General features: G+C 37.9%; 1 protein-coding gene across 1 annotated transcript in view; it reads left to right on the forward strand.

Moving 5' to 3' along the window:
* Nucleotides 1–374: 374 nt before the first annotated feature.
* MGMT (O-6-methylguanine-DNA methyltransferase) overlaps nt 375–20,241 on the forward strand; it is a 44,481-nt gene continuing 24,614 nt past the window's right edge. The window contains exons 1-2 of the mRNA XM_025206717.1: nt 375–426; nt 928–1,088. Coding sequence (XP_025062502.1) covers nt 404–426; nt 928–1,088 — 184 coding nt within the window. The 5' untranslated portion in view covers nt 375–403. The remainder of the gene's footprint in view (nt 427–927; nt 1,089–20,241) is intronic.

Genomic DNA, 20,241 nt, shown 5'->3' on the forward strand with positions numbered 1-20,241 from the left:
TAACCCCTCAAAAAAAAAAAGCTAGTTCTTAGTTTTCACTTTTTTTTTTACTATAGAAAAATAATAAAGCAATTCTTCTGTTGCAAAAAACTCAGACCACAGCAGGCAAAATGGTTTTAATGTTATGAATTCCTATTGGAAGTCTCTTGGTTTATCTTGTGAATCTTGTTTGCAGAGCTAACAGCACTACCATTGTGTAGCACCTTGGGTCATCCTTGATCTCAAGGCACCCCAAAGTGCTCGCAGTACTCTTGGGTAGTGTTTGGGCTCTGCTGGGTTTCAAGGTATGAGAGAGAGCCACTAGCACCTCCTAAAGCAATGTAAACAGCATGCCATTTACAGTCCTGAGGATAGTTGCATTTTTGCAACTGGTTTCCTCTCTGCTGCTGTTCCCCACCTTTTTATGGAATGTCCCCCTCCCATATGGTAAGTTAAAAGAAAGACACCTATGTGCATTTCTAAAAATAGGTTACTTTATTTACTGTTGTACTGATTTGTAAAAAAAAATAAAAAATACTAGAGACAGAGAACATGGTTGAATACACAGTATTTTCAAGGTGTCTAATTCTAGTTCTTTAATGGTTATGAATATACATGTTATAGTGCAACAATAAATTATATATCTGTCATATGAATTTTACACAGTTTGATTCCTCTACATTGAAAAGTGTCTGATACACAAATCTTTAACAGGCACTTTGTTCCAGCAGCAGTGTGTTACTTTACTGTTTTTCCTTTTGCTGATTTGATTTTCATTTTACTTCCTGTAGCGGTATATTGTGTTGGTGTTTATGGGGAAAAAATAAGCCCATGCAATACTAATTTTTCTTTCTTTTACTATAATAAGTATTTTCTGGTTTTTTGCATACTGCAGTATTTAGCAGTTTGACTATTGAGTTTATCAAACTAATGTTATCATTTTTGCAGCACTAAGGAGGCCTCAGTTACTTGTGAGCTATGTGAAGGCCCAGAGGAAATGACAGAACCACTGAAACAGTGCACAGCCTGGCTTTCGGCCTACTTCTGTGAGCCCCGGATAACAGAGAAACTTCCTATACCTTCCTTTCACCATCCAGTTTTTGAGCAAGGTTTGTAACCCAAGTAATACTGCAGTGTTTCATTTATGATGTTTTGACTTGATTAACTATCACTTGCATCATATTCCCATTTTGACCACACTAGTGTGGGACATTTTTTACATTACTCTAAATAGAGCTGCAAGTATACTGTAGCTACAAGGGTTTGTAATCTCTAACTGCTCCAAATGGTTGTGTTAGTTTTGGCATGTGTTTCCATAATTCTTGGCAAAAGCAATAAAAATGATGCAGTTCAACTCTTGACATTTGCTGGCTGGAAGGCTTAAATATGAACACATCTGAATGGCAGTAAATTTTTCAATAAGCTTATTGTTAACCTAAACTATCTTTTTGCCAGCGACACAGGGAATGAGGCTTATAAATGGACAATTAGCCAGTTCTATAAACACAGTTGGTGATAGTTACGTTACATTAAGTAGCTATATTGTATCTTTTTGATTAGTTTTAAATTTGGTTTCTCAAAGTTATCACAGATAATGTTTTAATTTTTTTAAATGGGTGTAAAGAGCAAGTATTGTTACCCAAGTAGTAGTAATATTCACACATTTAAATAAAAACATGACTTGAGAGAAATTTCTGCTTACCATTTTCCATTTATTGCTTTTTTTTCCCCAAGACCTCTTAACATAAAAGTCAATTACATGAAGTGAAATAGTCCCCAGTAAAAAAAAATCACTGTAGTTTGCTTTCTGCAGTGGCCTTTTCATGTCTCTCCATGAATGTAATCTTTGCCTATGAATAAAATGTTCATTTTAAGGGAATTTAAATATATTAGAGTCCATAATATTTATTACTAGGAAGTGGACAAGTAGTCTCTATTATGCTCTATAAGAGAGCATTGATGGTTCCAATATAAACTTTTTTAAAAGTTATCTTCAATAATGCAGTTGTAAAAATTCCTCAGTTGAAAACTGGAGCCAAATTATGATTCTCTTGTGCACGTAAACTGAGAGAGGTTGATTGTCTCTTCTTTCCCCATTCACTTCATGCTTCCCTGTATGATGCAGTCCCAGTGCTATAACCAGCACTAAGGGAGAGCAGAAGCAATTCCACCGTTGCCGATAGTAGTGAATTACCCACAGGGTTTGAATCTGGGAAAGGTATACCATGCCCTTCTTTGTACTAAGCTATGTTGCAGTGAATTTCTGAGGAAGCACGATGTCTGTCCAAGAATTCTAGGAGCATTGAAACTCCTCCGGAGTGCTTGGGAACCTTCGTTAGAATTTTGGTACTTATGGTCACAATTTGCACTTAAGTGTATTGTACCTGCAAAACATGCATGTCTGTGCAAAAACATATTTCTGTTCACAAAACAGGTAATTGTGCATGTAGCTTTCCATTTTACATGCACAAATCAAAGCATGTTCATTTTTTGCAGGACTTCTGTTTGCAGGTTTCATATACAAGGTCTGAACACTATTACTGCCTCTAAATCTTATTGAATATTTATCAGTTTTCTTCTGCTGTGATACTTTTAAGTAACTAAAGACAACTTTTGGTTTCAAAGTACAATTTGGCAAATGGTTAGTCTGTACAATGATCTAATCACATATAAAAGTAACAACTTTGATATCTCATCATAGGGTGTTTGTAGTGTATATGTTAAAGGTGTTTTTAAACACCTGTTTATGTGATTATAAAGGAGAGATGGACACAAACGTTCAGTGGATCAGTAGAACTCATGTTGAAATCCCTCTCATCCCAAAAAGGGTATCTCTGATCTTGTTAGCCTAATTGCTCTACAGCAATTATATCAATGTCTGTGACACTGGGAGAGCTCAGAAATCAGACAGGAAGAGCAAAGATAGAGCTAGTGGGCTTAAAAGACTTCTTGGGGCGACCTAAGCTTCTTCTCGATTACTGGTTTTAATTTTGGCTCTCTACAGTGCCAGACAAGTGGGGAGAGTAAATCCAGGCAAGAGTTCAATTCATTTTTGTTTCAAATGCAGACTGGGGCAGGAGGTTGGAGGCCCTGAGAATTAAGTGTTGTAGTGTAAGAATAAGGTTCTCATATTGTGTTCTGCCTCTCCCAGGTGGTTCAGCTCCCATCCATGGAACAGGTGTGGCTTTTTGGAGGTTAGGGCTTTGCAGCAAGTCTACCTTTCTGCAGATCAGGTTGGCCTCCCACTGCGTCTGAATTGTAATGTTTTGTGACCTTCTGTGCCACAGGTTCACAATTTTGGAGCCCTTCAATAAGGTTTCCTCATATTAACATGTGCAGATCCAGGTTTTCTTAATTTAGTCCAATTATTTGCTCTTGAACTGAGACCAGGTGTACACACTTTATGGTAGAAACAAGTGTGTATAAGGGAAATGCCAACACAGAATTAATTGGTACAAATGAAACTGGCTTGATACCTCCTTTATATACTCTCTGACTTTCTCTCCTCAGTAATCATTTCATATAATACAGAAATATTGCTGGATTGAATTGGAAGGTGTCTTATTGAATACGTATTTTTATTTCCTAAACTTATTATTTTTAGAAAGTTTTTTTCATATGTAAAGCAAGGTAAAAAAATGTCACACACAGGATCTATAATGGGTTATGTTGTACGTTTCAGATTACCTGTGAAGGCTGCCTTGTGCCAGAATTACAGAATTGCTCAATTAAGATTTAAGTATTTGTTTATAGTCTCCACATTTACATTTGAAAGTGCTTACCCATTACTCTAGGCCCTTTAAAAATATATAAAATAGACATAAGCAGAGGAATAATAATCCAAAGCTACAAAAACTAGCCCCATCACATCAACCTCCTTATGCCAATCAATCTGCCATACAGTAGATTTCTTCAACCAACCATCCTACAACCCAGCTTCTTTTCCACATTGTCTACAAAAATGGACTTATGGTACATCATACCTAAGTAACCTTTGGCTCTAATGGTCCAGGAGGGAATTGAGCTCCAGATTCCAGGGCATCCCTCACTCCTTAGAATATGCTGTACCTTCAACCCCTTTTCTTCGAAACCTGTGATCTGAGACGTCAACCACTTCTGTTGATATTAACTGACAAGTTATGACCTGGAAAAAGAATAGTCTCTCAGTTGGATTATAACCAAGCTATGTACGGTTTTATACATTTAAAAAAAAAGACAAAATCACACTTGGAACTCCATCTGGAACTGGACCATTCAGTGTAAAGTGCTTTTGGCATGAAGCACCACTCAGTGATTGAACAAAATTGTACACTGTCTTAAGTTTATGGATGGAGTCGATACATAGTTCCATGTGTACAGCATGTTACAACAAACTAATCTCAAAATTACAAAAGCTGAATTAACATTAGCAAAGTCTACATCTCAAAGAAAAAGCTATGCTCTTGTTACAGAACGCAGACTGAAGAAAAAAGTCATCTTGGTCACAGCAGCTCCAAAGATTCCTAATCTTACAATTGTTTCTCTTAGGTGTAGAGCAGTGGTCACCAACCAGTGGATCTCGATCCACTGGTAGATCTCGGAGCCTCTTGCAGTAGATCATGGAGTCAATCCAAGGCTGGGGTGGGGGGCTGAGTGCCTGCATGCATGCACATATGCACTCCAGCCCAGCAGGTCAGTCCATGGAGGAGGGAAGGGGCGGGGGCTAGATCGAGGCTCCCGCAGTGAGGGACAGTGCTGCTGGGGTAAGTTGAGTGGGCCCCGACCAGATGGGACTTACCTGTGGGAGAGGCATACCCCCAAATAATTCTTTCTCCCTCTGCCTCAGTCTGCCCCCCCATCCCTCCCCACAGATTTACCTGCTGGAGGGGAGGTTGGGAGGGTGGTGGTGGCGCACAGTAGATCTTGGGTTGCTTTTAAATGCTGAAGGTGATCTCCTACTTTAAAAGGTTGGAGACCAGTGGTATAGAACATCTGTGAAGGCTGCATGCCAGAGGTATAGAGCATTCTCAGTTTCTACTGCTGCGCCTTTTGTATGTGAATGTTCAGCTCTTGCAACTCAAGCCCCAGAAGTCTCAAGTCACACAGAAACAGACAACAGGCTTGGGTGGTAGAAGTCTACCAACATTTACATTAAGTGACTGCATCCTCTTATTTCTGTTTTTCCCCTTTTTTTTCTATATACCTTCCAAGTTCTAAAGCAAATGAGACATGGATTCTACAATCAGCTTTCTTCACTACTCATTCCTTATTTGGTTCCTTAGAAGTACTGCCCCTTCCTGCAATGAGATGGGGGTTGTGTGAAATAAATAATATCCACTCATATAATTAATCATAAAGCATATGTACCAGAGGGTGAATTTTATATTGCCTGTTCCATCTTAATTTGGTATTTTCTGACTTTTAGGAACACACTTGGCAACCTAAATGCTATCCTTTAATGTATTTTTTTAATCCCATATCTAAGCTTGTCTAAAAGCAAAATGGAAGAAAATGTAACAGCTCTTCATCATGGACAGTCAGCGGGAGGGTTTGAACCTTCGTTTGGGCTACTGAACTAACAACATTAGATGGTAACAAGAAAAAGCTATTCCAAATAGGGCTCAACTTCAGGGTCATATGCTGAGTCAATGGACAGTTCAGTAATTCCTGACTCTCCTCCTTCCTGTCCTTGGGGGCTGCAAGTCTTTTCCCCAGGGAGATAATAAAAGTGACTACAACCATCAGTGGAACTGGTCTTAGTTTTTCTCAAGTCCTACTTTGCTTTGAGGTCCCTAAGCAGTATGTGATGTATGCTGCCAAAATTTTGCTGACAACATAGGCAAAAGAAGGGAAATAGCAACTTTCAAAAGTCTGTATCTCAGCCAGAGTTTAGTGGAATTTTATTGTGCAAAGAAAAGCAATTTCTCTTGTTTCAGGGCTTTCTCCCATTGAATTTCAAGGTCCAGCTACACATAATGCTAGATCTTCTCAAAGTAGGTGGCAAAAATCTTTTATAGTGGAAACTATTACTTAACTATGGAATTCCTATAAGCTCCCTTGTAAATTAGAAAGGGTGAGTTGGTCTTGTAAATTTATGCCAAATCTGTAAGGGCTTACTGATTAGTAGATTGATGGCAAGGTCAGCTAATCATGAGTTTGCTTACTATTTATCCACTTCATATTTTCATCTTATTGGTTAGTACAGTGAAAAACATCGTATGGTTGAAAACCTTAGTAAAGAACAGTTGTATTTTTCGCAAACCAGACAGGTTATTAAAGAAACAAAACCAAAAGAAATTGGACACCAAAAAAGGTTGCCATTTACCTTATAACAAATAGCAGTCCTCAAGCTCTGCTTGTTTCACTAGGATAGAAACGCCATGCAAAAGTCACCTCTGAATGAGATGCTTTGGCTTTGCAAGCTAGGTTTTCATATTCCTAAGTTCACAGTTACTGAGTCAGGTCACAGTGCCAGAGGGATAAACCCTAATTGTCAAGAAAGCACTTCCTGGTTGTGCCTTTCATCTCCTCCCAGCTGCAATATCCACCACCCTTTTCTCTCCTAACATACTTAAATTAACTCAACATATTTCTGCAAGGCTTGACAGCATATGTGCAATTCTGTGTGTCCTGCTACAATCCTGTTTGTCCTGCTACCTACAGAGGAAAAGGAAACAGTGAATAAAGGGAGGAGGGGGAGAAAAAGGGAACAAAACCAATTCAAGTGAAAGGATGCAAACAGAGGGAAAAATTTGCATAGGCTTGCTCTAGTCTAGGTCAATTCAGTGTCCATTATATAAAGGTGTTTTTAATGCAAAAAGTGACATTAGTCATATGCATAACAAGTGCAGAAGGTTGTAAAAGAAGATGCCCCCTGCAAACTTTCATTTTCATTTTCTCTATCTATGTCTATTTAGACAGAAATATATACCCAGCCCAGGAAGCTATTATTTTTTAGTGCTTACCCCTTCACCCCTCCTCCCCCCTGCCCACCCCCACACTCAACCAAAAAAAAAAGACTTACATCAGAGGAGGTTACATTAGTTAACCTGGTTCCAGTCAGCTCAGTGACAGTTATTCACACTGTAAAATGTTCATTATTGGGAGAAAAAAAATGCTGTGTTGTTTTGAGTCACTTTATATGTATTGAATCATAGCTGTGAAGTCTGACTTCTGCCAAGATGTGGGATTGATACATCCCTTCTACTTCTTTATGTATCTGTTGAACCTCTTATTTGAAAAGGATCTCTAATGGAAATCCGGCCACATGAGTTATAGGGATGTGCACTTTCTTTGTGAATGAATTAATTTTCCCACTGTGTCCTGGGCTGTAGTCACATTGCGCTCTGTGTCTTCTACAACATGGAAAGCCATGTGTGCCTACAGTCAAAAGCAGTATGCATCTTGGAAGGCATTCACTAGAAAGGAGAATAGCAACATTGCTTAGTATTGTCACTGGAGCACAGCATGATAAAATCACTCTCCAAAAATTAAAAGTCCATCTCTTACCATCAGGAAAGAGGGTTAATAGTCTCTTGATCACTTTCTACCCCATTTCAAGAAGCATGCAGCAGTAACTCTTTGTTTTATTGCCATGTGGGGAAAAAAAATGATACTAAACTTAAGAAATAAAAAAAATAAAAAGGGCAGTCTCCTTCAAGGCAATACTAGGAAAAAAACAGCTATGTATATTTTTCTTGTAACTGTTTTGGAAGAGCACTTGCCCACAAAAATTGAATTGCCAGAGGTCAAATGTTCTCTCTATGTAGTTGTATTTTTGCAGTTGCAACTCTAAATAAAATGTACACGTTTTCTGAAGATAGTGGAGCTATAGTTCAGTTTGTTCCTTTAAACAACAGATTCAGCATCACATGAATTTTTATACTCAAAAAGGAATGTTTTTGAAAACTGTACTACTTGTACTTAAAATGGGTATACATTCCACTGTACATCCAAAGTATGTTTTTATCTCTTGCATTTTAGTGAAATTGTCAGATACTTGTCCAGTGTATAAAGGCACATACGTGAATGAAAGGTTACCAGAATAAGAAAGACATTTACAGTGTTGAGGTCAATACATATAATTTTTCATTTGCTTTAAATTAAAGCTTGTAAAAATTGGTGACCTTGCTGAGATATTACCTAGTGAAGCTCGAAGGTTTTAAACCTTCAGATGCCAGTTTATTGATTACAACAAGGTAGCAACTTTATATACTCAAACTAAGTGGGAAAGAAACAGCTGGTGAAAATGTAATTCTTTAAAACTTGAGCTGGTGAACTACTTTTTCAGGGGCATCAGAAGCAGAAAGCTAGGTCTAAGGCCTTCCAAAGCTACAAGTGGCAAAGGTAAGAAAAAAGGACTGATCAAAAGAATAGGAATAGATGGAAGACACCCATGAATTTAAAGACACCACTGCAAACTGTCAGATGTCCTGAATCAATACAGTGAGGTCACTGCATGGCAAGCATGAACATTTTTATATAGTGGAAAATATAACCTTATATATTGGTGATTTGAAATTGTGAAGAGAAAAGGAAACACTTGAAAGAGAAAGAGAGAGGGCAAACAGAAATAGGGAAGTAAAATTGAGCTGTGAATGGTTTAAGTTGTTTTAAATTCAAAATAACGATAACAATGAAAATACATCCTAAAGGTGAACTGAAAGCTTTTTATTTATTAGAACACAATTATAGTATTTTGATCTATTCATCTACTAACTTCTAATTTCTATAATAACTGCAGTTCAGGTATATGCTGAGGAATCTTCAATTTCTATGGGGTTTTCCAGTGTTAATGGAAAGCTTGTGTTGTAGGACTGATTTATATCATGCATCTATTTAGATTCTGGGTGCAGTTGGTTCAACAGAATTGTGAAGACAGAGAAGAAGTAAGGTTATGTGAATAATCTTAATGATGTATTTCTCTTCATTTTTAATGTGTAATCCTAATGTTGGGGGAGGAGAGGTTAAGAAATACACTATGGATTCTTGAGCTGTTTCCCCTGACCATTTACGAGTTGTTCTGGATTGACTGAGATTTTGATTAGAAATTTCCTTTAAATTTTTAATGTGGTACTGAGGCATGGGACTTAAGAAGGCAAGTAGCAAGACACAATGTCTAGGGATAGTCGAGGGGAGCAGAGGTTGAAAGTCTTCTGCTCACAATGCTGTCTGCTTGCCCTTTAAATATAAAAATTGTTAAAACTCATTTTTTTTTCTAAGTCAGCATATTAAAGCAAGACCACCATATTTCAAGATATATGAAGTTTTGCCCAGTGTCCAGTGGTTCCCAACCTTGGGTCGTGACCCAAATGAGGGTTGCATGGGCAATGCCGATGGTGCCACACACAAACGACAAGCCGCGGCACATGCTGGGAGTGCCCCAGGGCTGCCGCCACTGCCGCACTCCGCTCCCAGCATTGGGTCGCGGCAAAAAAAGTTTGGAAACCATTGGTTTAGTTGCATGGAAGAAAAAAATGTCCATTTCATTTCTTGCAACTTACCAGAGCACAAATTTGCTTAATTTTTGCTATAACTGATATGCAACTCACTAGAGAGTGTATTTAATATATATCCTTAGTGTATTATTTATAGTCCATATATGAATGTATGGACCGTCATTTCTGTAATATCATTAGATGTGCAAATGTTTTCTAGGAACTTTAATAGAAATGTGTTTTACAGAAGAGAGAAATGATATAATACTATAAAAAAAATTCTCAGGTAGATTATTAGTACTTCACATAGCTGGACATGGCAGATTCAAGTGCAAAGAGATGACAAGTTTTCATATTTCTGTCTGCCAACGGGAAATTCAAATTCCATAGACTGGCAGCTTCTTTTATTACCATTTCATGTGAGAATAGCTTTGATAAGCAGAAAGTCACTGTTTTGTTACACGTTTAATGGATTTTTACAATCCAATACCTTCCTACAATGCTCTTCAAATAGAAATCAGCTCTTACCCCGCCTTCAAAAAAGGAAAAGGAAAAAAAATACTCCTCCTACTTTTATGTCCTGACTCTCTTTTTCTCAGCCCATCTTCAGTCTGGCCCCTCTATTTTGTGTCAACATGTAATCAAACTTACAATAAATTCTAGACATGATCATTAATAAAAAAGGGGATGATGCAACTTCTTTTGCAGTCAATGAAAAGATTCCAATTGAGTTTTGTCAGAGTGGTTTTGGGTCTTAGTTTGTAGGCAAACATCTAACTTCTTACCTTTGTACTCACTGATAACTGTGGGAATAAATATGCTGGCATCATTATCTGTGTGTATAAACTGTCTTCACAAAATGCTAGGCCTTCTATGAAAAATGCATTGTTGGAACAAATGTAAATTATGGTCTTTGTGATGTGTTATAGTGTCCGGCACTTTTAAGCTGTATAATTTCTATGGCATTCAGAGTTGAGGGGGAGGAATTGAATGGAGTGATTCAGTAGGACTAGGTAGAGACCCACTGTGTCTGAGGCTCAGAACTAGGTATAAGACATCTAGAGATGCTGCTAATGGCTGCCAGTAGTATTTCTACTGGATCTATAAACTTTTCCTCAACTTTCCATACACGTGGTCCTGCACTCTGGTAGCTAGAATATGTTTCCCATAGGTCTAATGGCTTCCCCTTGAAAATACCCAACTCAAATTTTGCCTACCTCCCATATGGGTGCACTAAGTCTTGCATTTCTCACAGCCTTCAGTTTCTTCACTTGTCTTCTACAATTTTAATAAAACTATAAGTATGTGCACTAAGTATTTTTGTGTGTGTGTTTGTTCATGGGGATGATAGACCAGAGTTAATTATATTTCTTTCTTGTTAAAAGTAGCATAATACCTTTCATCAAATATCTCTGGAAAAAAATAGTGAGGATATCATATAGAATAGCAGGGAAACCAAGTATCAATGTGCAAATTAAGAGGAATAAACATATTACTTTTATAAAAAATAATTTTTAAGTTTATCAGTTTTATGTTGTTCTCTCCAAGTGGCAGTATAGGTAGGTGGGAAAGTAAGATTCTCTTTTTCTATACTGCCTGTTTTAGTTTGTTTAATTTTCCTGAAACTTTTTTCTAGACCTGTAGCACACTTAATAAATGATGTATTATATAAGCAAACGAAGAGGCACAAAAAAAGCATTTCATAAACTACCTACCCCCACATATGAACTTTTAACTGAGCTATTGTACTTATTTCAGACTGATGAGGGAAACATACATCAATATTGATGACATCTTGAAAAGTATGTTGCTTTGAAATGTTTTGTTTCAGATGTCGCATAAATGTATTTAGTGTGACTGTTACTATGGTAACCACCTTGTTTCCTTTACTAAATGCCATTGTTAATTTTTTCACAAAACATATCAGAAAATGTTGTTGTGGGATTTGCAGCAGGGTTTATGTATCTACTCTTTATATATATTCATTTAGGTTGGAAGGGAATGAATTCTTGAATACAGACACTTTTACTACTTGACCTGAGAATGCCCCTTTCTCACCTGAAATCAAGCCTTTTGCTATATCTCCTTTCAGATTGTATAAGTGTAAATGTTTTAGAAAAACAAGGAGTTACTGAACTGCATAAACATACATTTTTTCACTGAAAATTTGCATCCCATACTCTTTTCAGACTAAAATATGCAAGAACCAACATAAGTGGCACACTTTTTTTCATGAATTGGGCTTTTGATGTTCAAGAGGAGCCAGTATTAAAGGACATCCCTAGAAGGCTGTAGAAATTGTTCTTATTTATGACAAATGTAAAACAGTACAAATCTAGCTGAATATTATGGTGTCATTAGTCTGTGAATCGCATCCTTGAAAATAACTGTGGAGGAGCCAAATCGGTTTAAAAGAAGATAACAAAATGGTTTAAGCTACTTAGGTTGAATGCCAATTATATTTTAATATTCAACTGAGCATATTTTACTAAGAAAAAAGGCAGCGTCGACGCATGCATAACTCATTGGCAGCGTCGACCAGCTGTGCCACTCTTCTCTTCGAATCACTTTGTGCATTTTAGTAGCATGGTAATTTAGTAGAGAACTACCTGAGTGATGGCATTTTCAATGAGCAGGTAATCTACAGAGAATTTTTATATGGTTATGAGTTCTGTGCTTCAGCCTGGCAACACAAAAATACATCAAGACCAATTACGGTATCAACTTTCAGCGTGATACCCTTGCCACGCAAGTGCATGTATTTCTGCCCCAGGCATTTCAAATTGCATCTAATTTGAAATCTTTGGGGTTTTAATTAAATTTCAGAATATATGGAATTCTTCATTAGTACCTGCTCTGAATAGCAGATTATACTTCTCTCAGTCTCTCGTTAAAGAAGTAGGCTGTAGTAAATAGCATGTTCAAGAACTGATCATTTGTGGTGCCTGGATATTGGGAACAGAAATAGTGAAATGCAAAATAATATCAAAAAGATTATTAGTCCAGTGAGGGACTCTTGATTTGTATTTTAATGGAATTTTACATTTCTCTTAATGATTTGCAAATTGTCCTCTGATTATAAGATGCATTAAGCTTTTCATTTTAATGGCGAGACACAGCCATTAGCAGAATTTTTTTTTCTGTCTTCTTTTTAGAGTGCTTCCCTGCAGCAGATAAATATTGAAACCATTAACACCTTTTGATGTACTTTATAGTGCTGCAGCCTGGACCAGTACATGAATGAATGTGGGCTTTTATATTTTAGCACTTTGCTTGAAGCTCATGATTGTCTTTACATGGGTGAACAATGAATGAAACTAAAACTACAACTCTTTTTTGGTCAAACAAGAAAATAAAAACTCATTTCCATACAGTTAATATGCCAAATGCTCCAGTAAACATTATTGATATTTAATGCAAAAAACCCCATATAAATGCAGATAAAGGTCTTACTTTTTTTATCTGAAGAAGAGGTGGGTTAAGGTTGGTAGTCTGACCTTAACTGACCATTCGTTAAGGGGAAAGTATTAAGAAGTTGGAGTAGTAGTTTTTATTAAGAATTCAGAACAGTTTATCATCCTAAAGTGTAAGATATAAGAACATAGCTCCTTGTTTTCAGATATAAGAATATGCATTTTCCCTTTGTGTCAGCCTTTATTTTGAATTTTCTGGCTGTTGTCAATTTAAAGCATGCCCTTAATGTTGTCTAAACACATTTTTCTGTATGTGTTAATTTCATGGGGTTTGTCGAGAGGGCCTCAAATGAGAAGGAAAGTATTTTATGTCACATATATAATGTGTATTATTACCAGATAGTATGGAATTCTGTAAAGAAATTGGCGTTTTCTATCAAGTAAATATGTGTAACCCTTCTGCCAGGTGCCAGTCAGCAGCAACAATGGCCAGGTTCAGTTTTGTGGTACTAAATATATTTTACCTGGGCTTGAGTCCCCACGCCAGGAAACGCTAAACGAATTACTAGGGTGTCCTGCATAAACAAAACCTCCTCCTCACAAACAGTGTAAACACAAACACAGATACATTACAAAAAACAGAGAAAAACATCAAATGCAATTTAAAACACTACTAACTACAGAGCAAAGTCTATAGGTAGCACCCTCTTAGGGAGGCTTCACCCATATCCAGGCAGTCTGGGACTTAGGGCTCCCCAATGGGGAGTTCTGGGGGCCTGCACCTCTATACGTGCCCTTCAGCAATGGGCTGGGGAAAGGAGCCCACACCAGAGAATGCTATGAGCTGCTGCTTGCGTTTAGCGCCGTGGGGAGCTGCTTGAGAGCATGGGTTCTCCTGCATTGCAAGGAACTCCATTGCTCCTGGAGAAGTAGTGGAGCACCGACCTCAACTTCCATATGGTGGGTTTGAGGAGTTAACTGCAGTTTTTGTCAACATACTGCACTCCAAAATTCCTAATCCCAATCCTGGCTCTGCTGGACAGAAAGCTGCAAAAGAGCTTGGAGGAAAGGTCAGGCCTATCTTCGCCCAGGCCTGAACTACATCTAGCACCCAACCAGACCGCTTGGTTGGGACAAACTACAAAAAGGACAAAAGGAGGCCCAGGCCTATCTTGCTGGGCCTGAACTGGACAGCAAAAAGCCAGCCAGGCCTATACTACACTGAGGTCTGTATAAACAGCAAGTAGTGCTAGGTCTCACCCTGGCTCAAATCTGCCAGCCAAACATATGGCTGAGATTCAGCCGCATAGCTAGGCTGAAATGCAATAGCTGTGAAACAACCAAAAGGGTCCTGCAGCTTGGACATCCAGTCTCAGCTATAGCACTGGGCTGAGACACGGGGGCCAGTAACTGCCAGGACCCATTCCTGGGCAGTTTGCTCCAGGGATTAATATCCCCATGGCATTAACCCACTTAAGAAAAAAAAAGAGGGGAAAGAGGGAGGAAATAGGAGTCTTGAACTCCGGGATAGATTTTCTCTTCTTGTACCTTAGGCTTTCCTGTCACAGCTTTTGCTTGCCTCTCCAGTGAAGCGGGTGGGGAGCCCACTCCCCACCCCACTGAGGGAGCTAGTTTTCTGGCTCCCGTTTCAATTGTGCAGCTCTCAATAGCCCCAGGAGAAAAAGCTAGAAACCTTAGTTGAGTTGTTCTTATATACCTGGTGTGACATAACCCAAGCCTTGTCCAATTAGGGAGTGCCTCTCTCTTAACCAATTTGCCTGGAGGATCTGCTTCCTCTGGCCACTGAGGCCAAAGGGTTTTACATATTTTGCCCAGATACAGGTCTCATCTTGCCATATGCTGAGTGCATGCCCACAACAACAAGGGCCAACTTGCTCACATAAAACACACACACACACACACACACCCCCCACAACCCAGTGTGTGGGGGGGTGTTACATATGTATTTAGGCAACCTACTGAAAGTCCTATAATACTTGAAAAACTAGAATGGTTCTTTCATAAAGAGATTAGTGAAATGGGTTATTTGGGGGAGTTTGCATACGTGTTCCTTTTCTATTTTCCTCTTCTTCATCCGTACCCCTTTGGACACCTGTATTTCTTCTCATCCTTCTCAATTTTCTTTTTCCTGGCACAACACTGTGTTATAGGACCTATGTCCAACCTGGATGGCTACTTAAGAGCTACTTACTTAATTTCAAATCCCAGTCTGTGAAAAACTGGCCTGGAGGGCCATGATGTGACTATTCACGTTAGTAAAGTTACCTGCATGCTTATTGGCAAGGTCCATCTTTGTTTGACTACTTCAATCCTCAAGAGTTGAAATTACAGTAGTACAGTAGTCATACAAATGCCCGTGTAATACTATCACTGTCGGTCTGGTGGCTAAATAACTTTATAAAATGGTGTGTATGTATTATACAGCTCATTGATTAAATATATATTCCTGTGAAGTATAAAAATCCCTCTATTGTTAATGTAAATTTTGTGGTTGAACTCAGGAAATTCCAAAAGTAAATTGCTGCGCCTTAATTCTAGTTCCTTTTATATGTCTAGAAGATATATTATATTCAATACCTGCAGTTATTAATTCTCTATAAGAAAATGCAGACTACCAGAGGCTTGATTTTATATATTTGCGAGATAATAATTCAATACAATAATGAATTGATACAAGCATAATAATAGTTAATTTAATGAAAACTTACTTTAAAGTAACTGTGCTGTGCCAGTTAAATTTTTCACAGAATATTATTTTTGTTAAATTAATAACAAAAATATAATCTTTTAAATAAAGTTACTGCTCCTTTTTTTTTAATAAACTAGTGAGGGATTTTTATTCTGCTGTATTCATACACAAAACATGCATTATATTTCAAAATTAAAATCTTAATTTTCTAGGGCAGTTATCTTTGGCAACAGAGTCTTCACAAAGCAACAGAGGGTGCAAATTCCTTGATCCAGAGCCATTTGGGAGTGGATATTTGGGACCATATTGAAAAACGAAACTATAAAAACACCTCATCAGTGTAATTCTAAGTGGAATTATATGAAAAAAAGCAATTATGCTTGGAGCGATGAGAACTACAAGAGAAATGGTCTCACATCTCATCCTATCTCCTCATTTTGCACAAAGGTCCTTTGCAAGCAGTCTGAGAAACCTAAAGAAAGAACTAGAAATTACACATCCTTTCTGACATAATCAGATTATTAACAGTCATAGTACATTTTATTGTTATACAACCCTTTTTTAAAATACATATGGATAATTTTTCTAATGTTTCATGACCTCACTGTTATCCTTTTTCATGGAGAGTATTAGTTGTTCTTTAAGTAAATTTCCTCGGATACTTCAGGTTCATAAAGAAGAGGATAGTAGACTTCAAATTAGCAGCTTGGAAGAACAGTATACAATTGTACAGTACAACAGGACAATGTGGATCATACACCCATTCACGTAAAAACAGTTTGTAAAATATCATTTAACATAGTGAGGGGGTTAGTCAAACTGTGCTCCAGCTGATGTCAAAACTGATGGGCATACTCCCATTGATACTGATAGAGCATGAATGGGCCAATTGTGATAAAAAGACGATTTAGGACTTAATGCGTGAGAGCATGTTCCATATTCCCAAATTGAAAGGCTCACAGTTTTAAAACTATGGAACTAATTTTTTTCAAACATGTCTTGAACCATAAATCTCCTATGAGTCTGACCAAGTAACTAAGCCTGAAGTCTAACAACAGCAATTTAAGATTGGAAATGATATAATGCTTCATTAGAACTGTGAACAGGAAACCATATTGCACACAGTCTGTATTCCCTCTGTCTTCCCTCTGTGACATTAAATGAAACCCCCTTCCTCAACCTGGACTTCATTGTTGTATGTAATAATAATGGAATGCTTTAACACAACTTTCTCCACAAACCAAGCAGGACCTCCCTGTCTGCCCATGGTGTACTATAACCAGATGGTCATACTCACCATTCTTAGAGCCTGGTGGGTTTAACAAGCTGCACCTGCCACAGCTTATTGGCAAAACTTACTTAGCAACTTCAGACAGCTTTATAAGCCCTGTTAACAGAGGGGTCAAAAGAGGAGGTAGGTCCTGTAAACTTGTTATGGTAACACATGAAGGTGTGTGTGTTTTTTTTTTTTTCAGTGTCCTCATAATGCAAATACAGTTGAATTGAATTTGCTCCACCTTTTTTTGTTAAGGAACAACAAAAGGAACTTTCATCTGGTTCAATCATGAAAATTTTAATATATAGAAATTTGTATATGAAAACTGTAATCAACAGAAAAAGAAGGGTTAAAATGGAATTTGGTAGTATATGCTATAGTAAAAGCTACAATGCATGCTATAGTTAATTGAGTTAGAAGATTATGGGCCAGGTTCTCATTAATGTTTTCATTCCTATGTGAGCCTGGAATCTAACAATTCCAGGCTAGTAAGGAATGCTCTTGACGTATATTACTCAGGTTCTTGGGTCCGTGCCTCGTATTCTGCAATGAGCACTGTGGCTGGGATAGAAATATAAATTAAAAGAAACCAAATTATTTCCAATATTGGATTGTAATTTCAAATTTGTCTGAATTTTCTGACCAGCTCTCTTTGTGACTGAAATAGGCTCTGGAAATACTTTTGTGAGACCTCTTGGACAAGAAAGGATGCCTCATTTTGGAACTTTAAAATGGGCGTTTATTTATATTAAATGATAAAGTTATTTAATGAAAAACTCCCTCCATTATGTATAGATACAGTATTCAAAGACATCCTTAATTTTTAGATACACTAAAACTGCAGTTACTTTTGACTTCAGTTAATGCATTGGAGCTTGTTATGTGTGAAAATCAGATTCTCAGTAGACTTGATTTTCTCTGTTTGCAGGAGCCATTTTTGGCGTTTCAGATAAATCTCTTTTAGTAATTTGTAATTTCACTAAAACCTTTACCAAAAAAGGACCGTTTGGGGGGTATATTGTTCATAGTTGCTGCTTCCTAGTATTGATGATGGTATGTTTGAAAGTGGCCTAAAATTAACTCCTTACAAAGGAGTTAAAATATTTGTTCTTTGAGTGACATTTTGAATGGCAAACATAGGCCTGGAGCATATTTCTGTACCTGAGTGTTAAACCCTTAGATATGGGGCTGATTAGAAATGCTGACAGGTTCTTGTTGGTACTGTTAGCACTACAAATGATTGTATTCTAAAAGTTATATAAGATCCTAACTTACTCTCATCCAACAGCCATAAAACAAAGTCAGGTTATTTTGTCCAAACACACAATATTATACAAAAATTGAAAGTTCTGATTTAAACCTTCCAAATTGAAACCTTTAACTGTGTGTTTATTTTAGAGTTTTTTAAGCAAGATGTATAATGTGTCCATGAAAAGTCTTAATATCTTGTCTGTACCTTTTGAAATCTGTCAGGAATTATCCTCTTACAGCTTGTTAATAAAGCTATTGCCACTTCTAGAACAGTTACAGTGCCCATGCAGACTGAGGATTTAGTTCTCATGTGAAGGATCAAAACTATGTACAGTGAAGACAAGAGTCTGGTAAGGAGGGAGGGGGGAGTAGGAAGAGGGAGAGAAACCTTTAAAGATGATGTAGAATATTGCTTTTTATGTATTAGGTTCATTAGTAAGAGCATAATTCTGAAGCTGTTTTAACAAATGCTCAGTTTTTTGCATTAAAATAAGTAATCTGTTTTGTACCACAGTGAAATACCTGTTGAATGAATAGTTTATTAAAAAATAAGTAAGATGTACCCAGAGATTAAATTTAAATGCACCATTTATTCTTTACATGTATTGACCTGATAATAATGTAAATAGCTATGAATTTTCTGTGCACTATGACACCTGTATCCATCCTAAAGCAATATAACAAATGTTAGAATGTACCTTTTCTGTGTTTTTACATTTAAAAGACTTTCATTGTATCATAATTTAAAAAAAACAACAAAACAACCCTGTATTATAAAACATAGAAAAGGGGTGGTGGTCAAGCCTCCAGACACTGTACAAACTCGTGTTGATGGAGTTTCCTATAGGGCAGCACTGTTCAATTAGCAGCCTGCAGGCTGTATCCAGCCATGAGGAGTGAAGTTACAGCCTGCAGGCTCCCAGTTGGCCCTCACTTTCCACCACTGCCCCTCTGCCTTGCTCCTGCTCCTCTGGTGGTAGCAGAGTCTCTGGGGCAGGGCAGTATGGCAGGAGGGGGCTTGGTAAGCTAGGGTAAGCATAGCTAGCGGAGAGTTCTTGCTACTTGTGCAGCAGCACCCCGTGAGGAAGAGGGAAGGAGCTCATCCACACAGAAGCTGTGGTGGGTCTTCCTATGGTGGTAGCACAGGATGAGGTAGGCTTTTGCTGCTCCCACAGTAATGGGAGGGCTGCATATGCAGCAAGGAAGGATGCACATGGTACCCGCAGCGTGCAGCCCATGTGGTATGTAGCTCCTGACCACTCTGAAGCTGGAAAGCCCTGCTGTATGGCTTTGTGAGACCAGATACTCATAAAAAAACTTCCTTAACTGTACAAGTAGGAGAGAAGTGGAGGTCCAAAGAAAAAACTGCTTTAGAAGAAATGGGTTGGTACAAGGGTTCTACCTCTCTCAAGGAAAGAAAGCCCCAGCTATTGAAGGCCCTCCTCTTAACTGTTACCATGAACAGCTGAGGATTCATGATGGATACAGATTACTAGCAACTCCTGTGTCTGCCGAGTTCCCCTTCCTGTCATCCACATTGACTTTCCCAGCTCTGCTGGATTCTGAGGGTGAAGGTGCATAGAGCAACTCTTCCCCATATTTCCTCTTACAGTAATCTTTCACTCCTCAGAGATATTATAACCCCAACTGTGCTGGGTTTGCTCTATATTCTTTCTGTAAATACCCACTATGGGAAGAGACATATCACACTGGCTACACCCTTCTGCTCTTGTATAGAAGTGTTATTTGTACAGACAAATGTTCATCTAAGTCTGTATTTGTATGACATAAATCCATGCTCCCATCTTAGATGTGCACAAGCATTCAGTATATGCAACCAAACCTACATGAAATTATATAAATATTTTCAAGACTTCTCTACCTCTTTCTACCTTTTGTGTTCCCCTTGTGCCTCATAGGAAAGAGGACTGAATTGACTAGAATGGGAAATTTTAGTTCAACTTCAATGGAAAAGAATGCTGAGTCACTTGAGCTTGTGGAATGAACCTCAAACATTTGCTTTCAATTTTACTATTCTTGTCCAGTGGAACAATTACTGTATACTACCGCTGCTAAACTAGCATCATGTCATTTCAAAGCAAATGACATTTCCATTTGTCAGGCTTTTGTTACTTGGCCGTAACAGTGTATAAGAGGTTAACTACTGAAAACATCTCTCCAAAAAAACCTTTATAA

Source organism: Alligator sinensis, unplaced genomic scaffold, assembly GCF_000455745.1.
Source record: "Alligator sinensis unplaced genomic scaffold, ASM45574v1 scaffold1055_1, whole genome shotgun sequence".
In the NCBI taxonomy this organism is placed as follows: domain Eukaryota; kingdom Metazoa; phylum Chordata; order Crocodylia; family Alligatoridae; genus Alligator; species Alligator sinensis.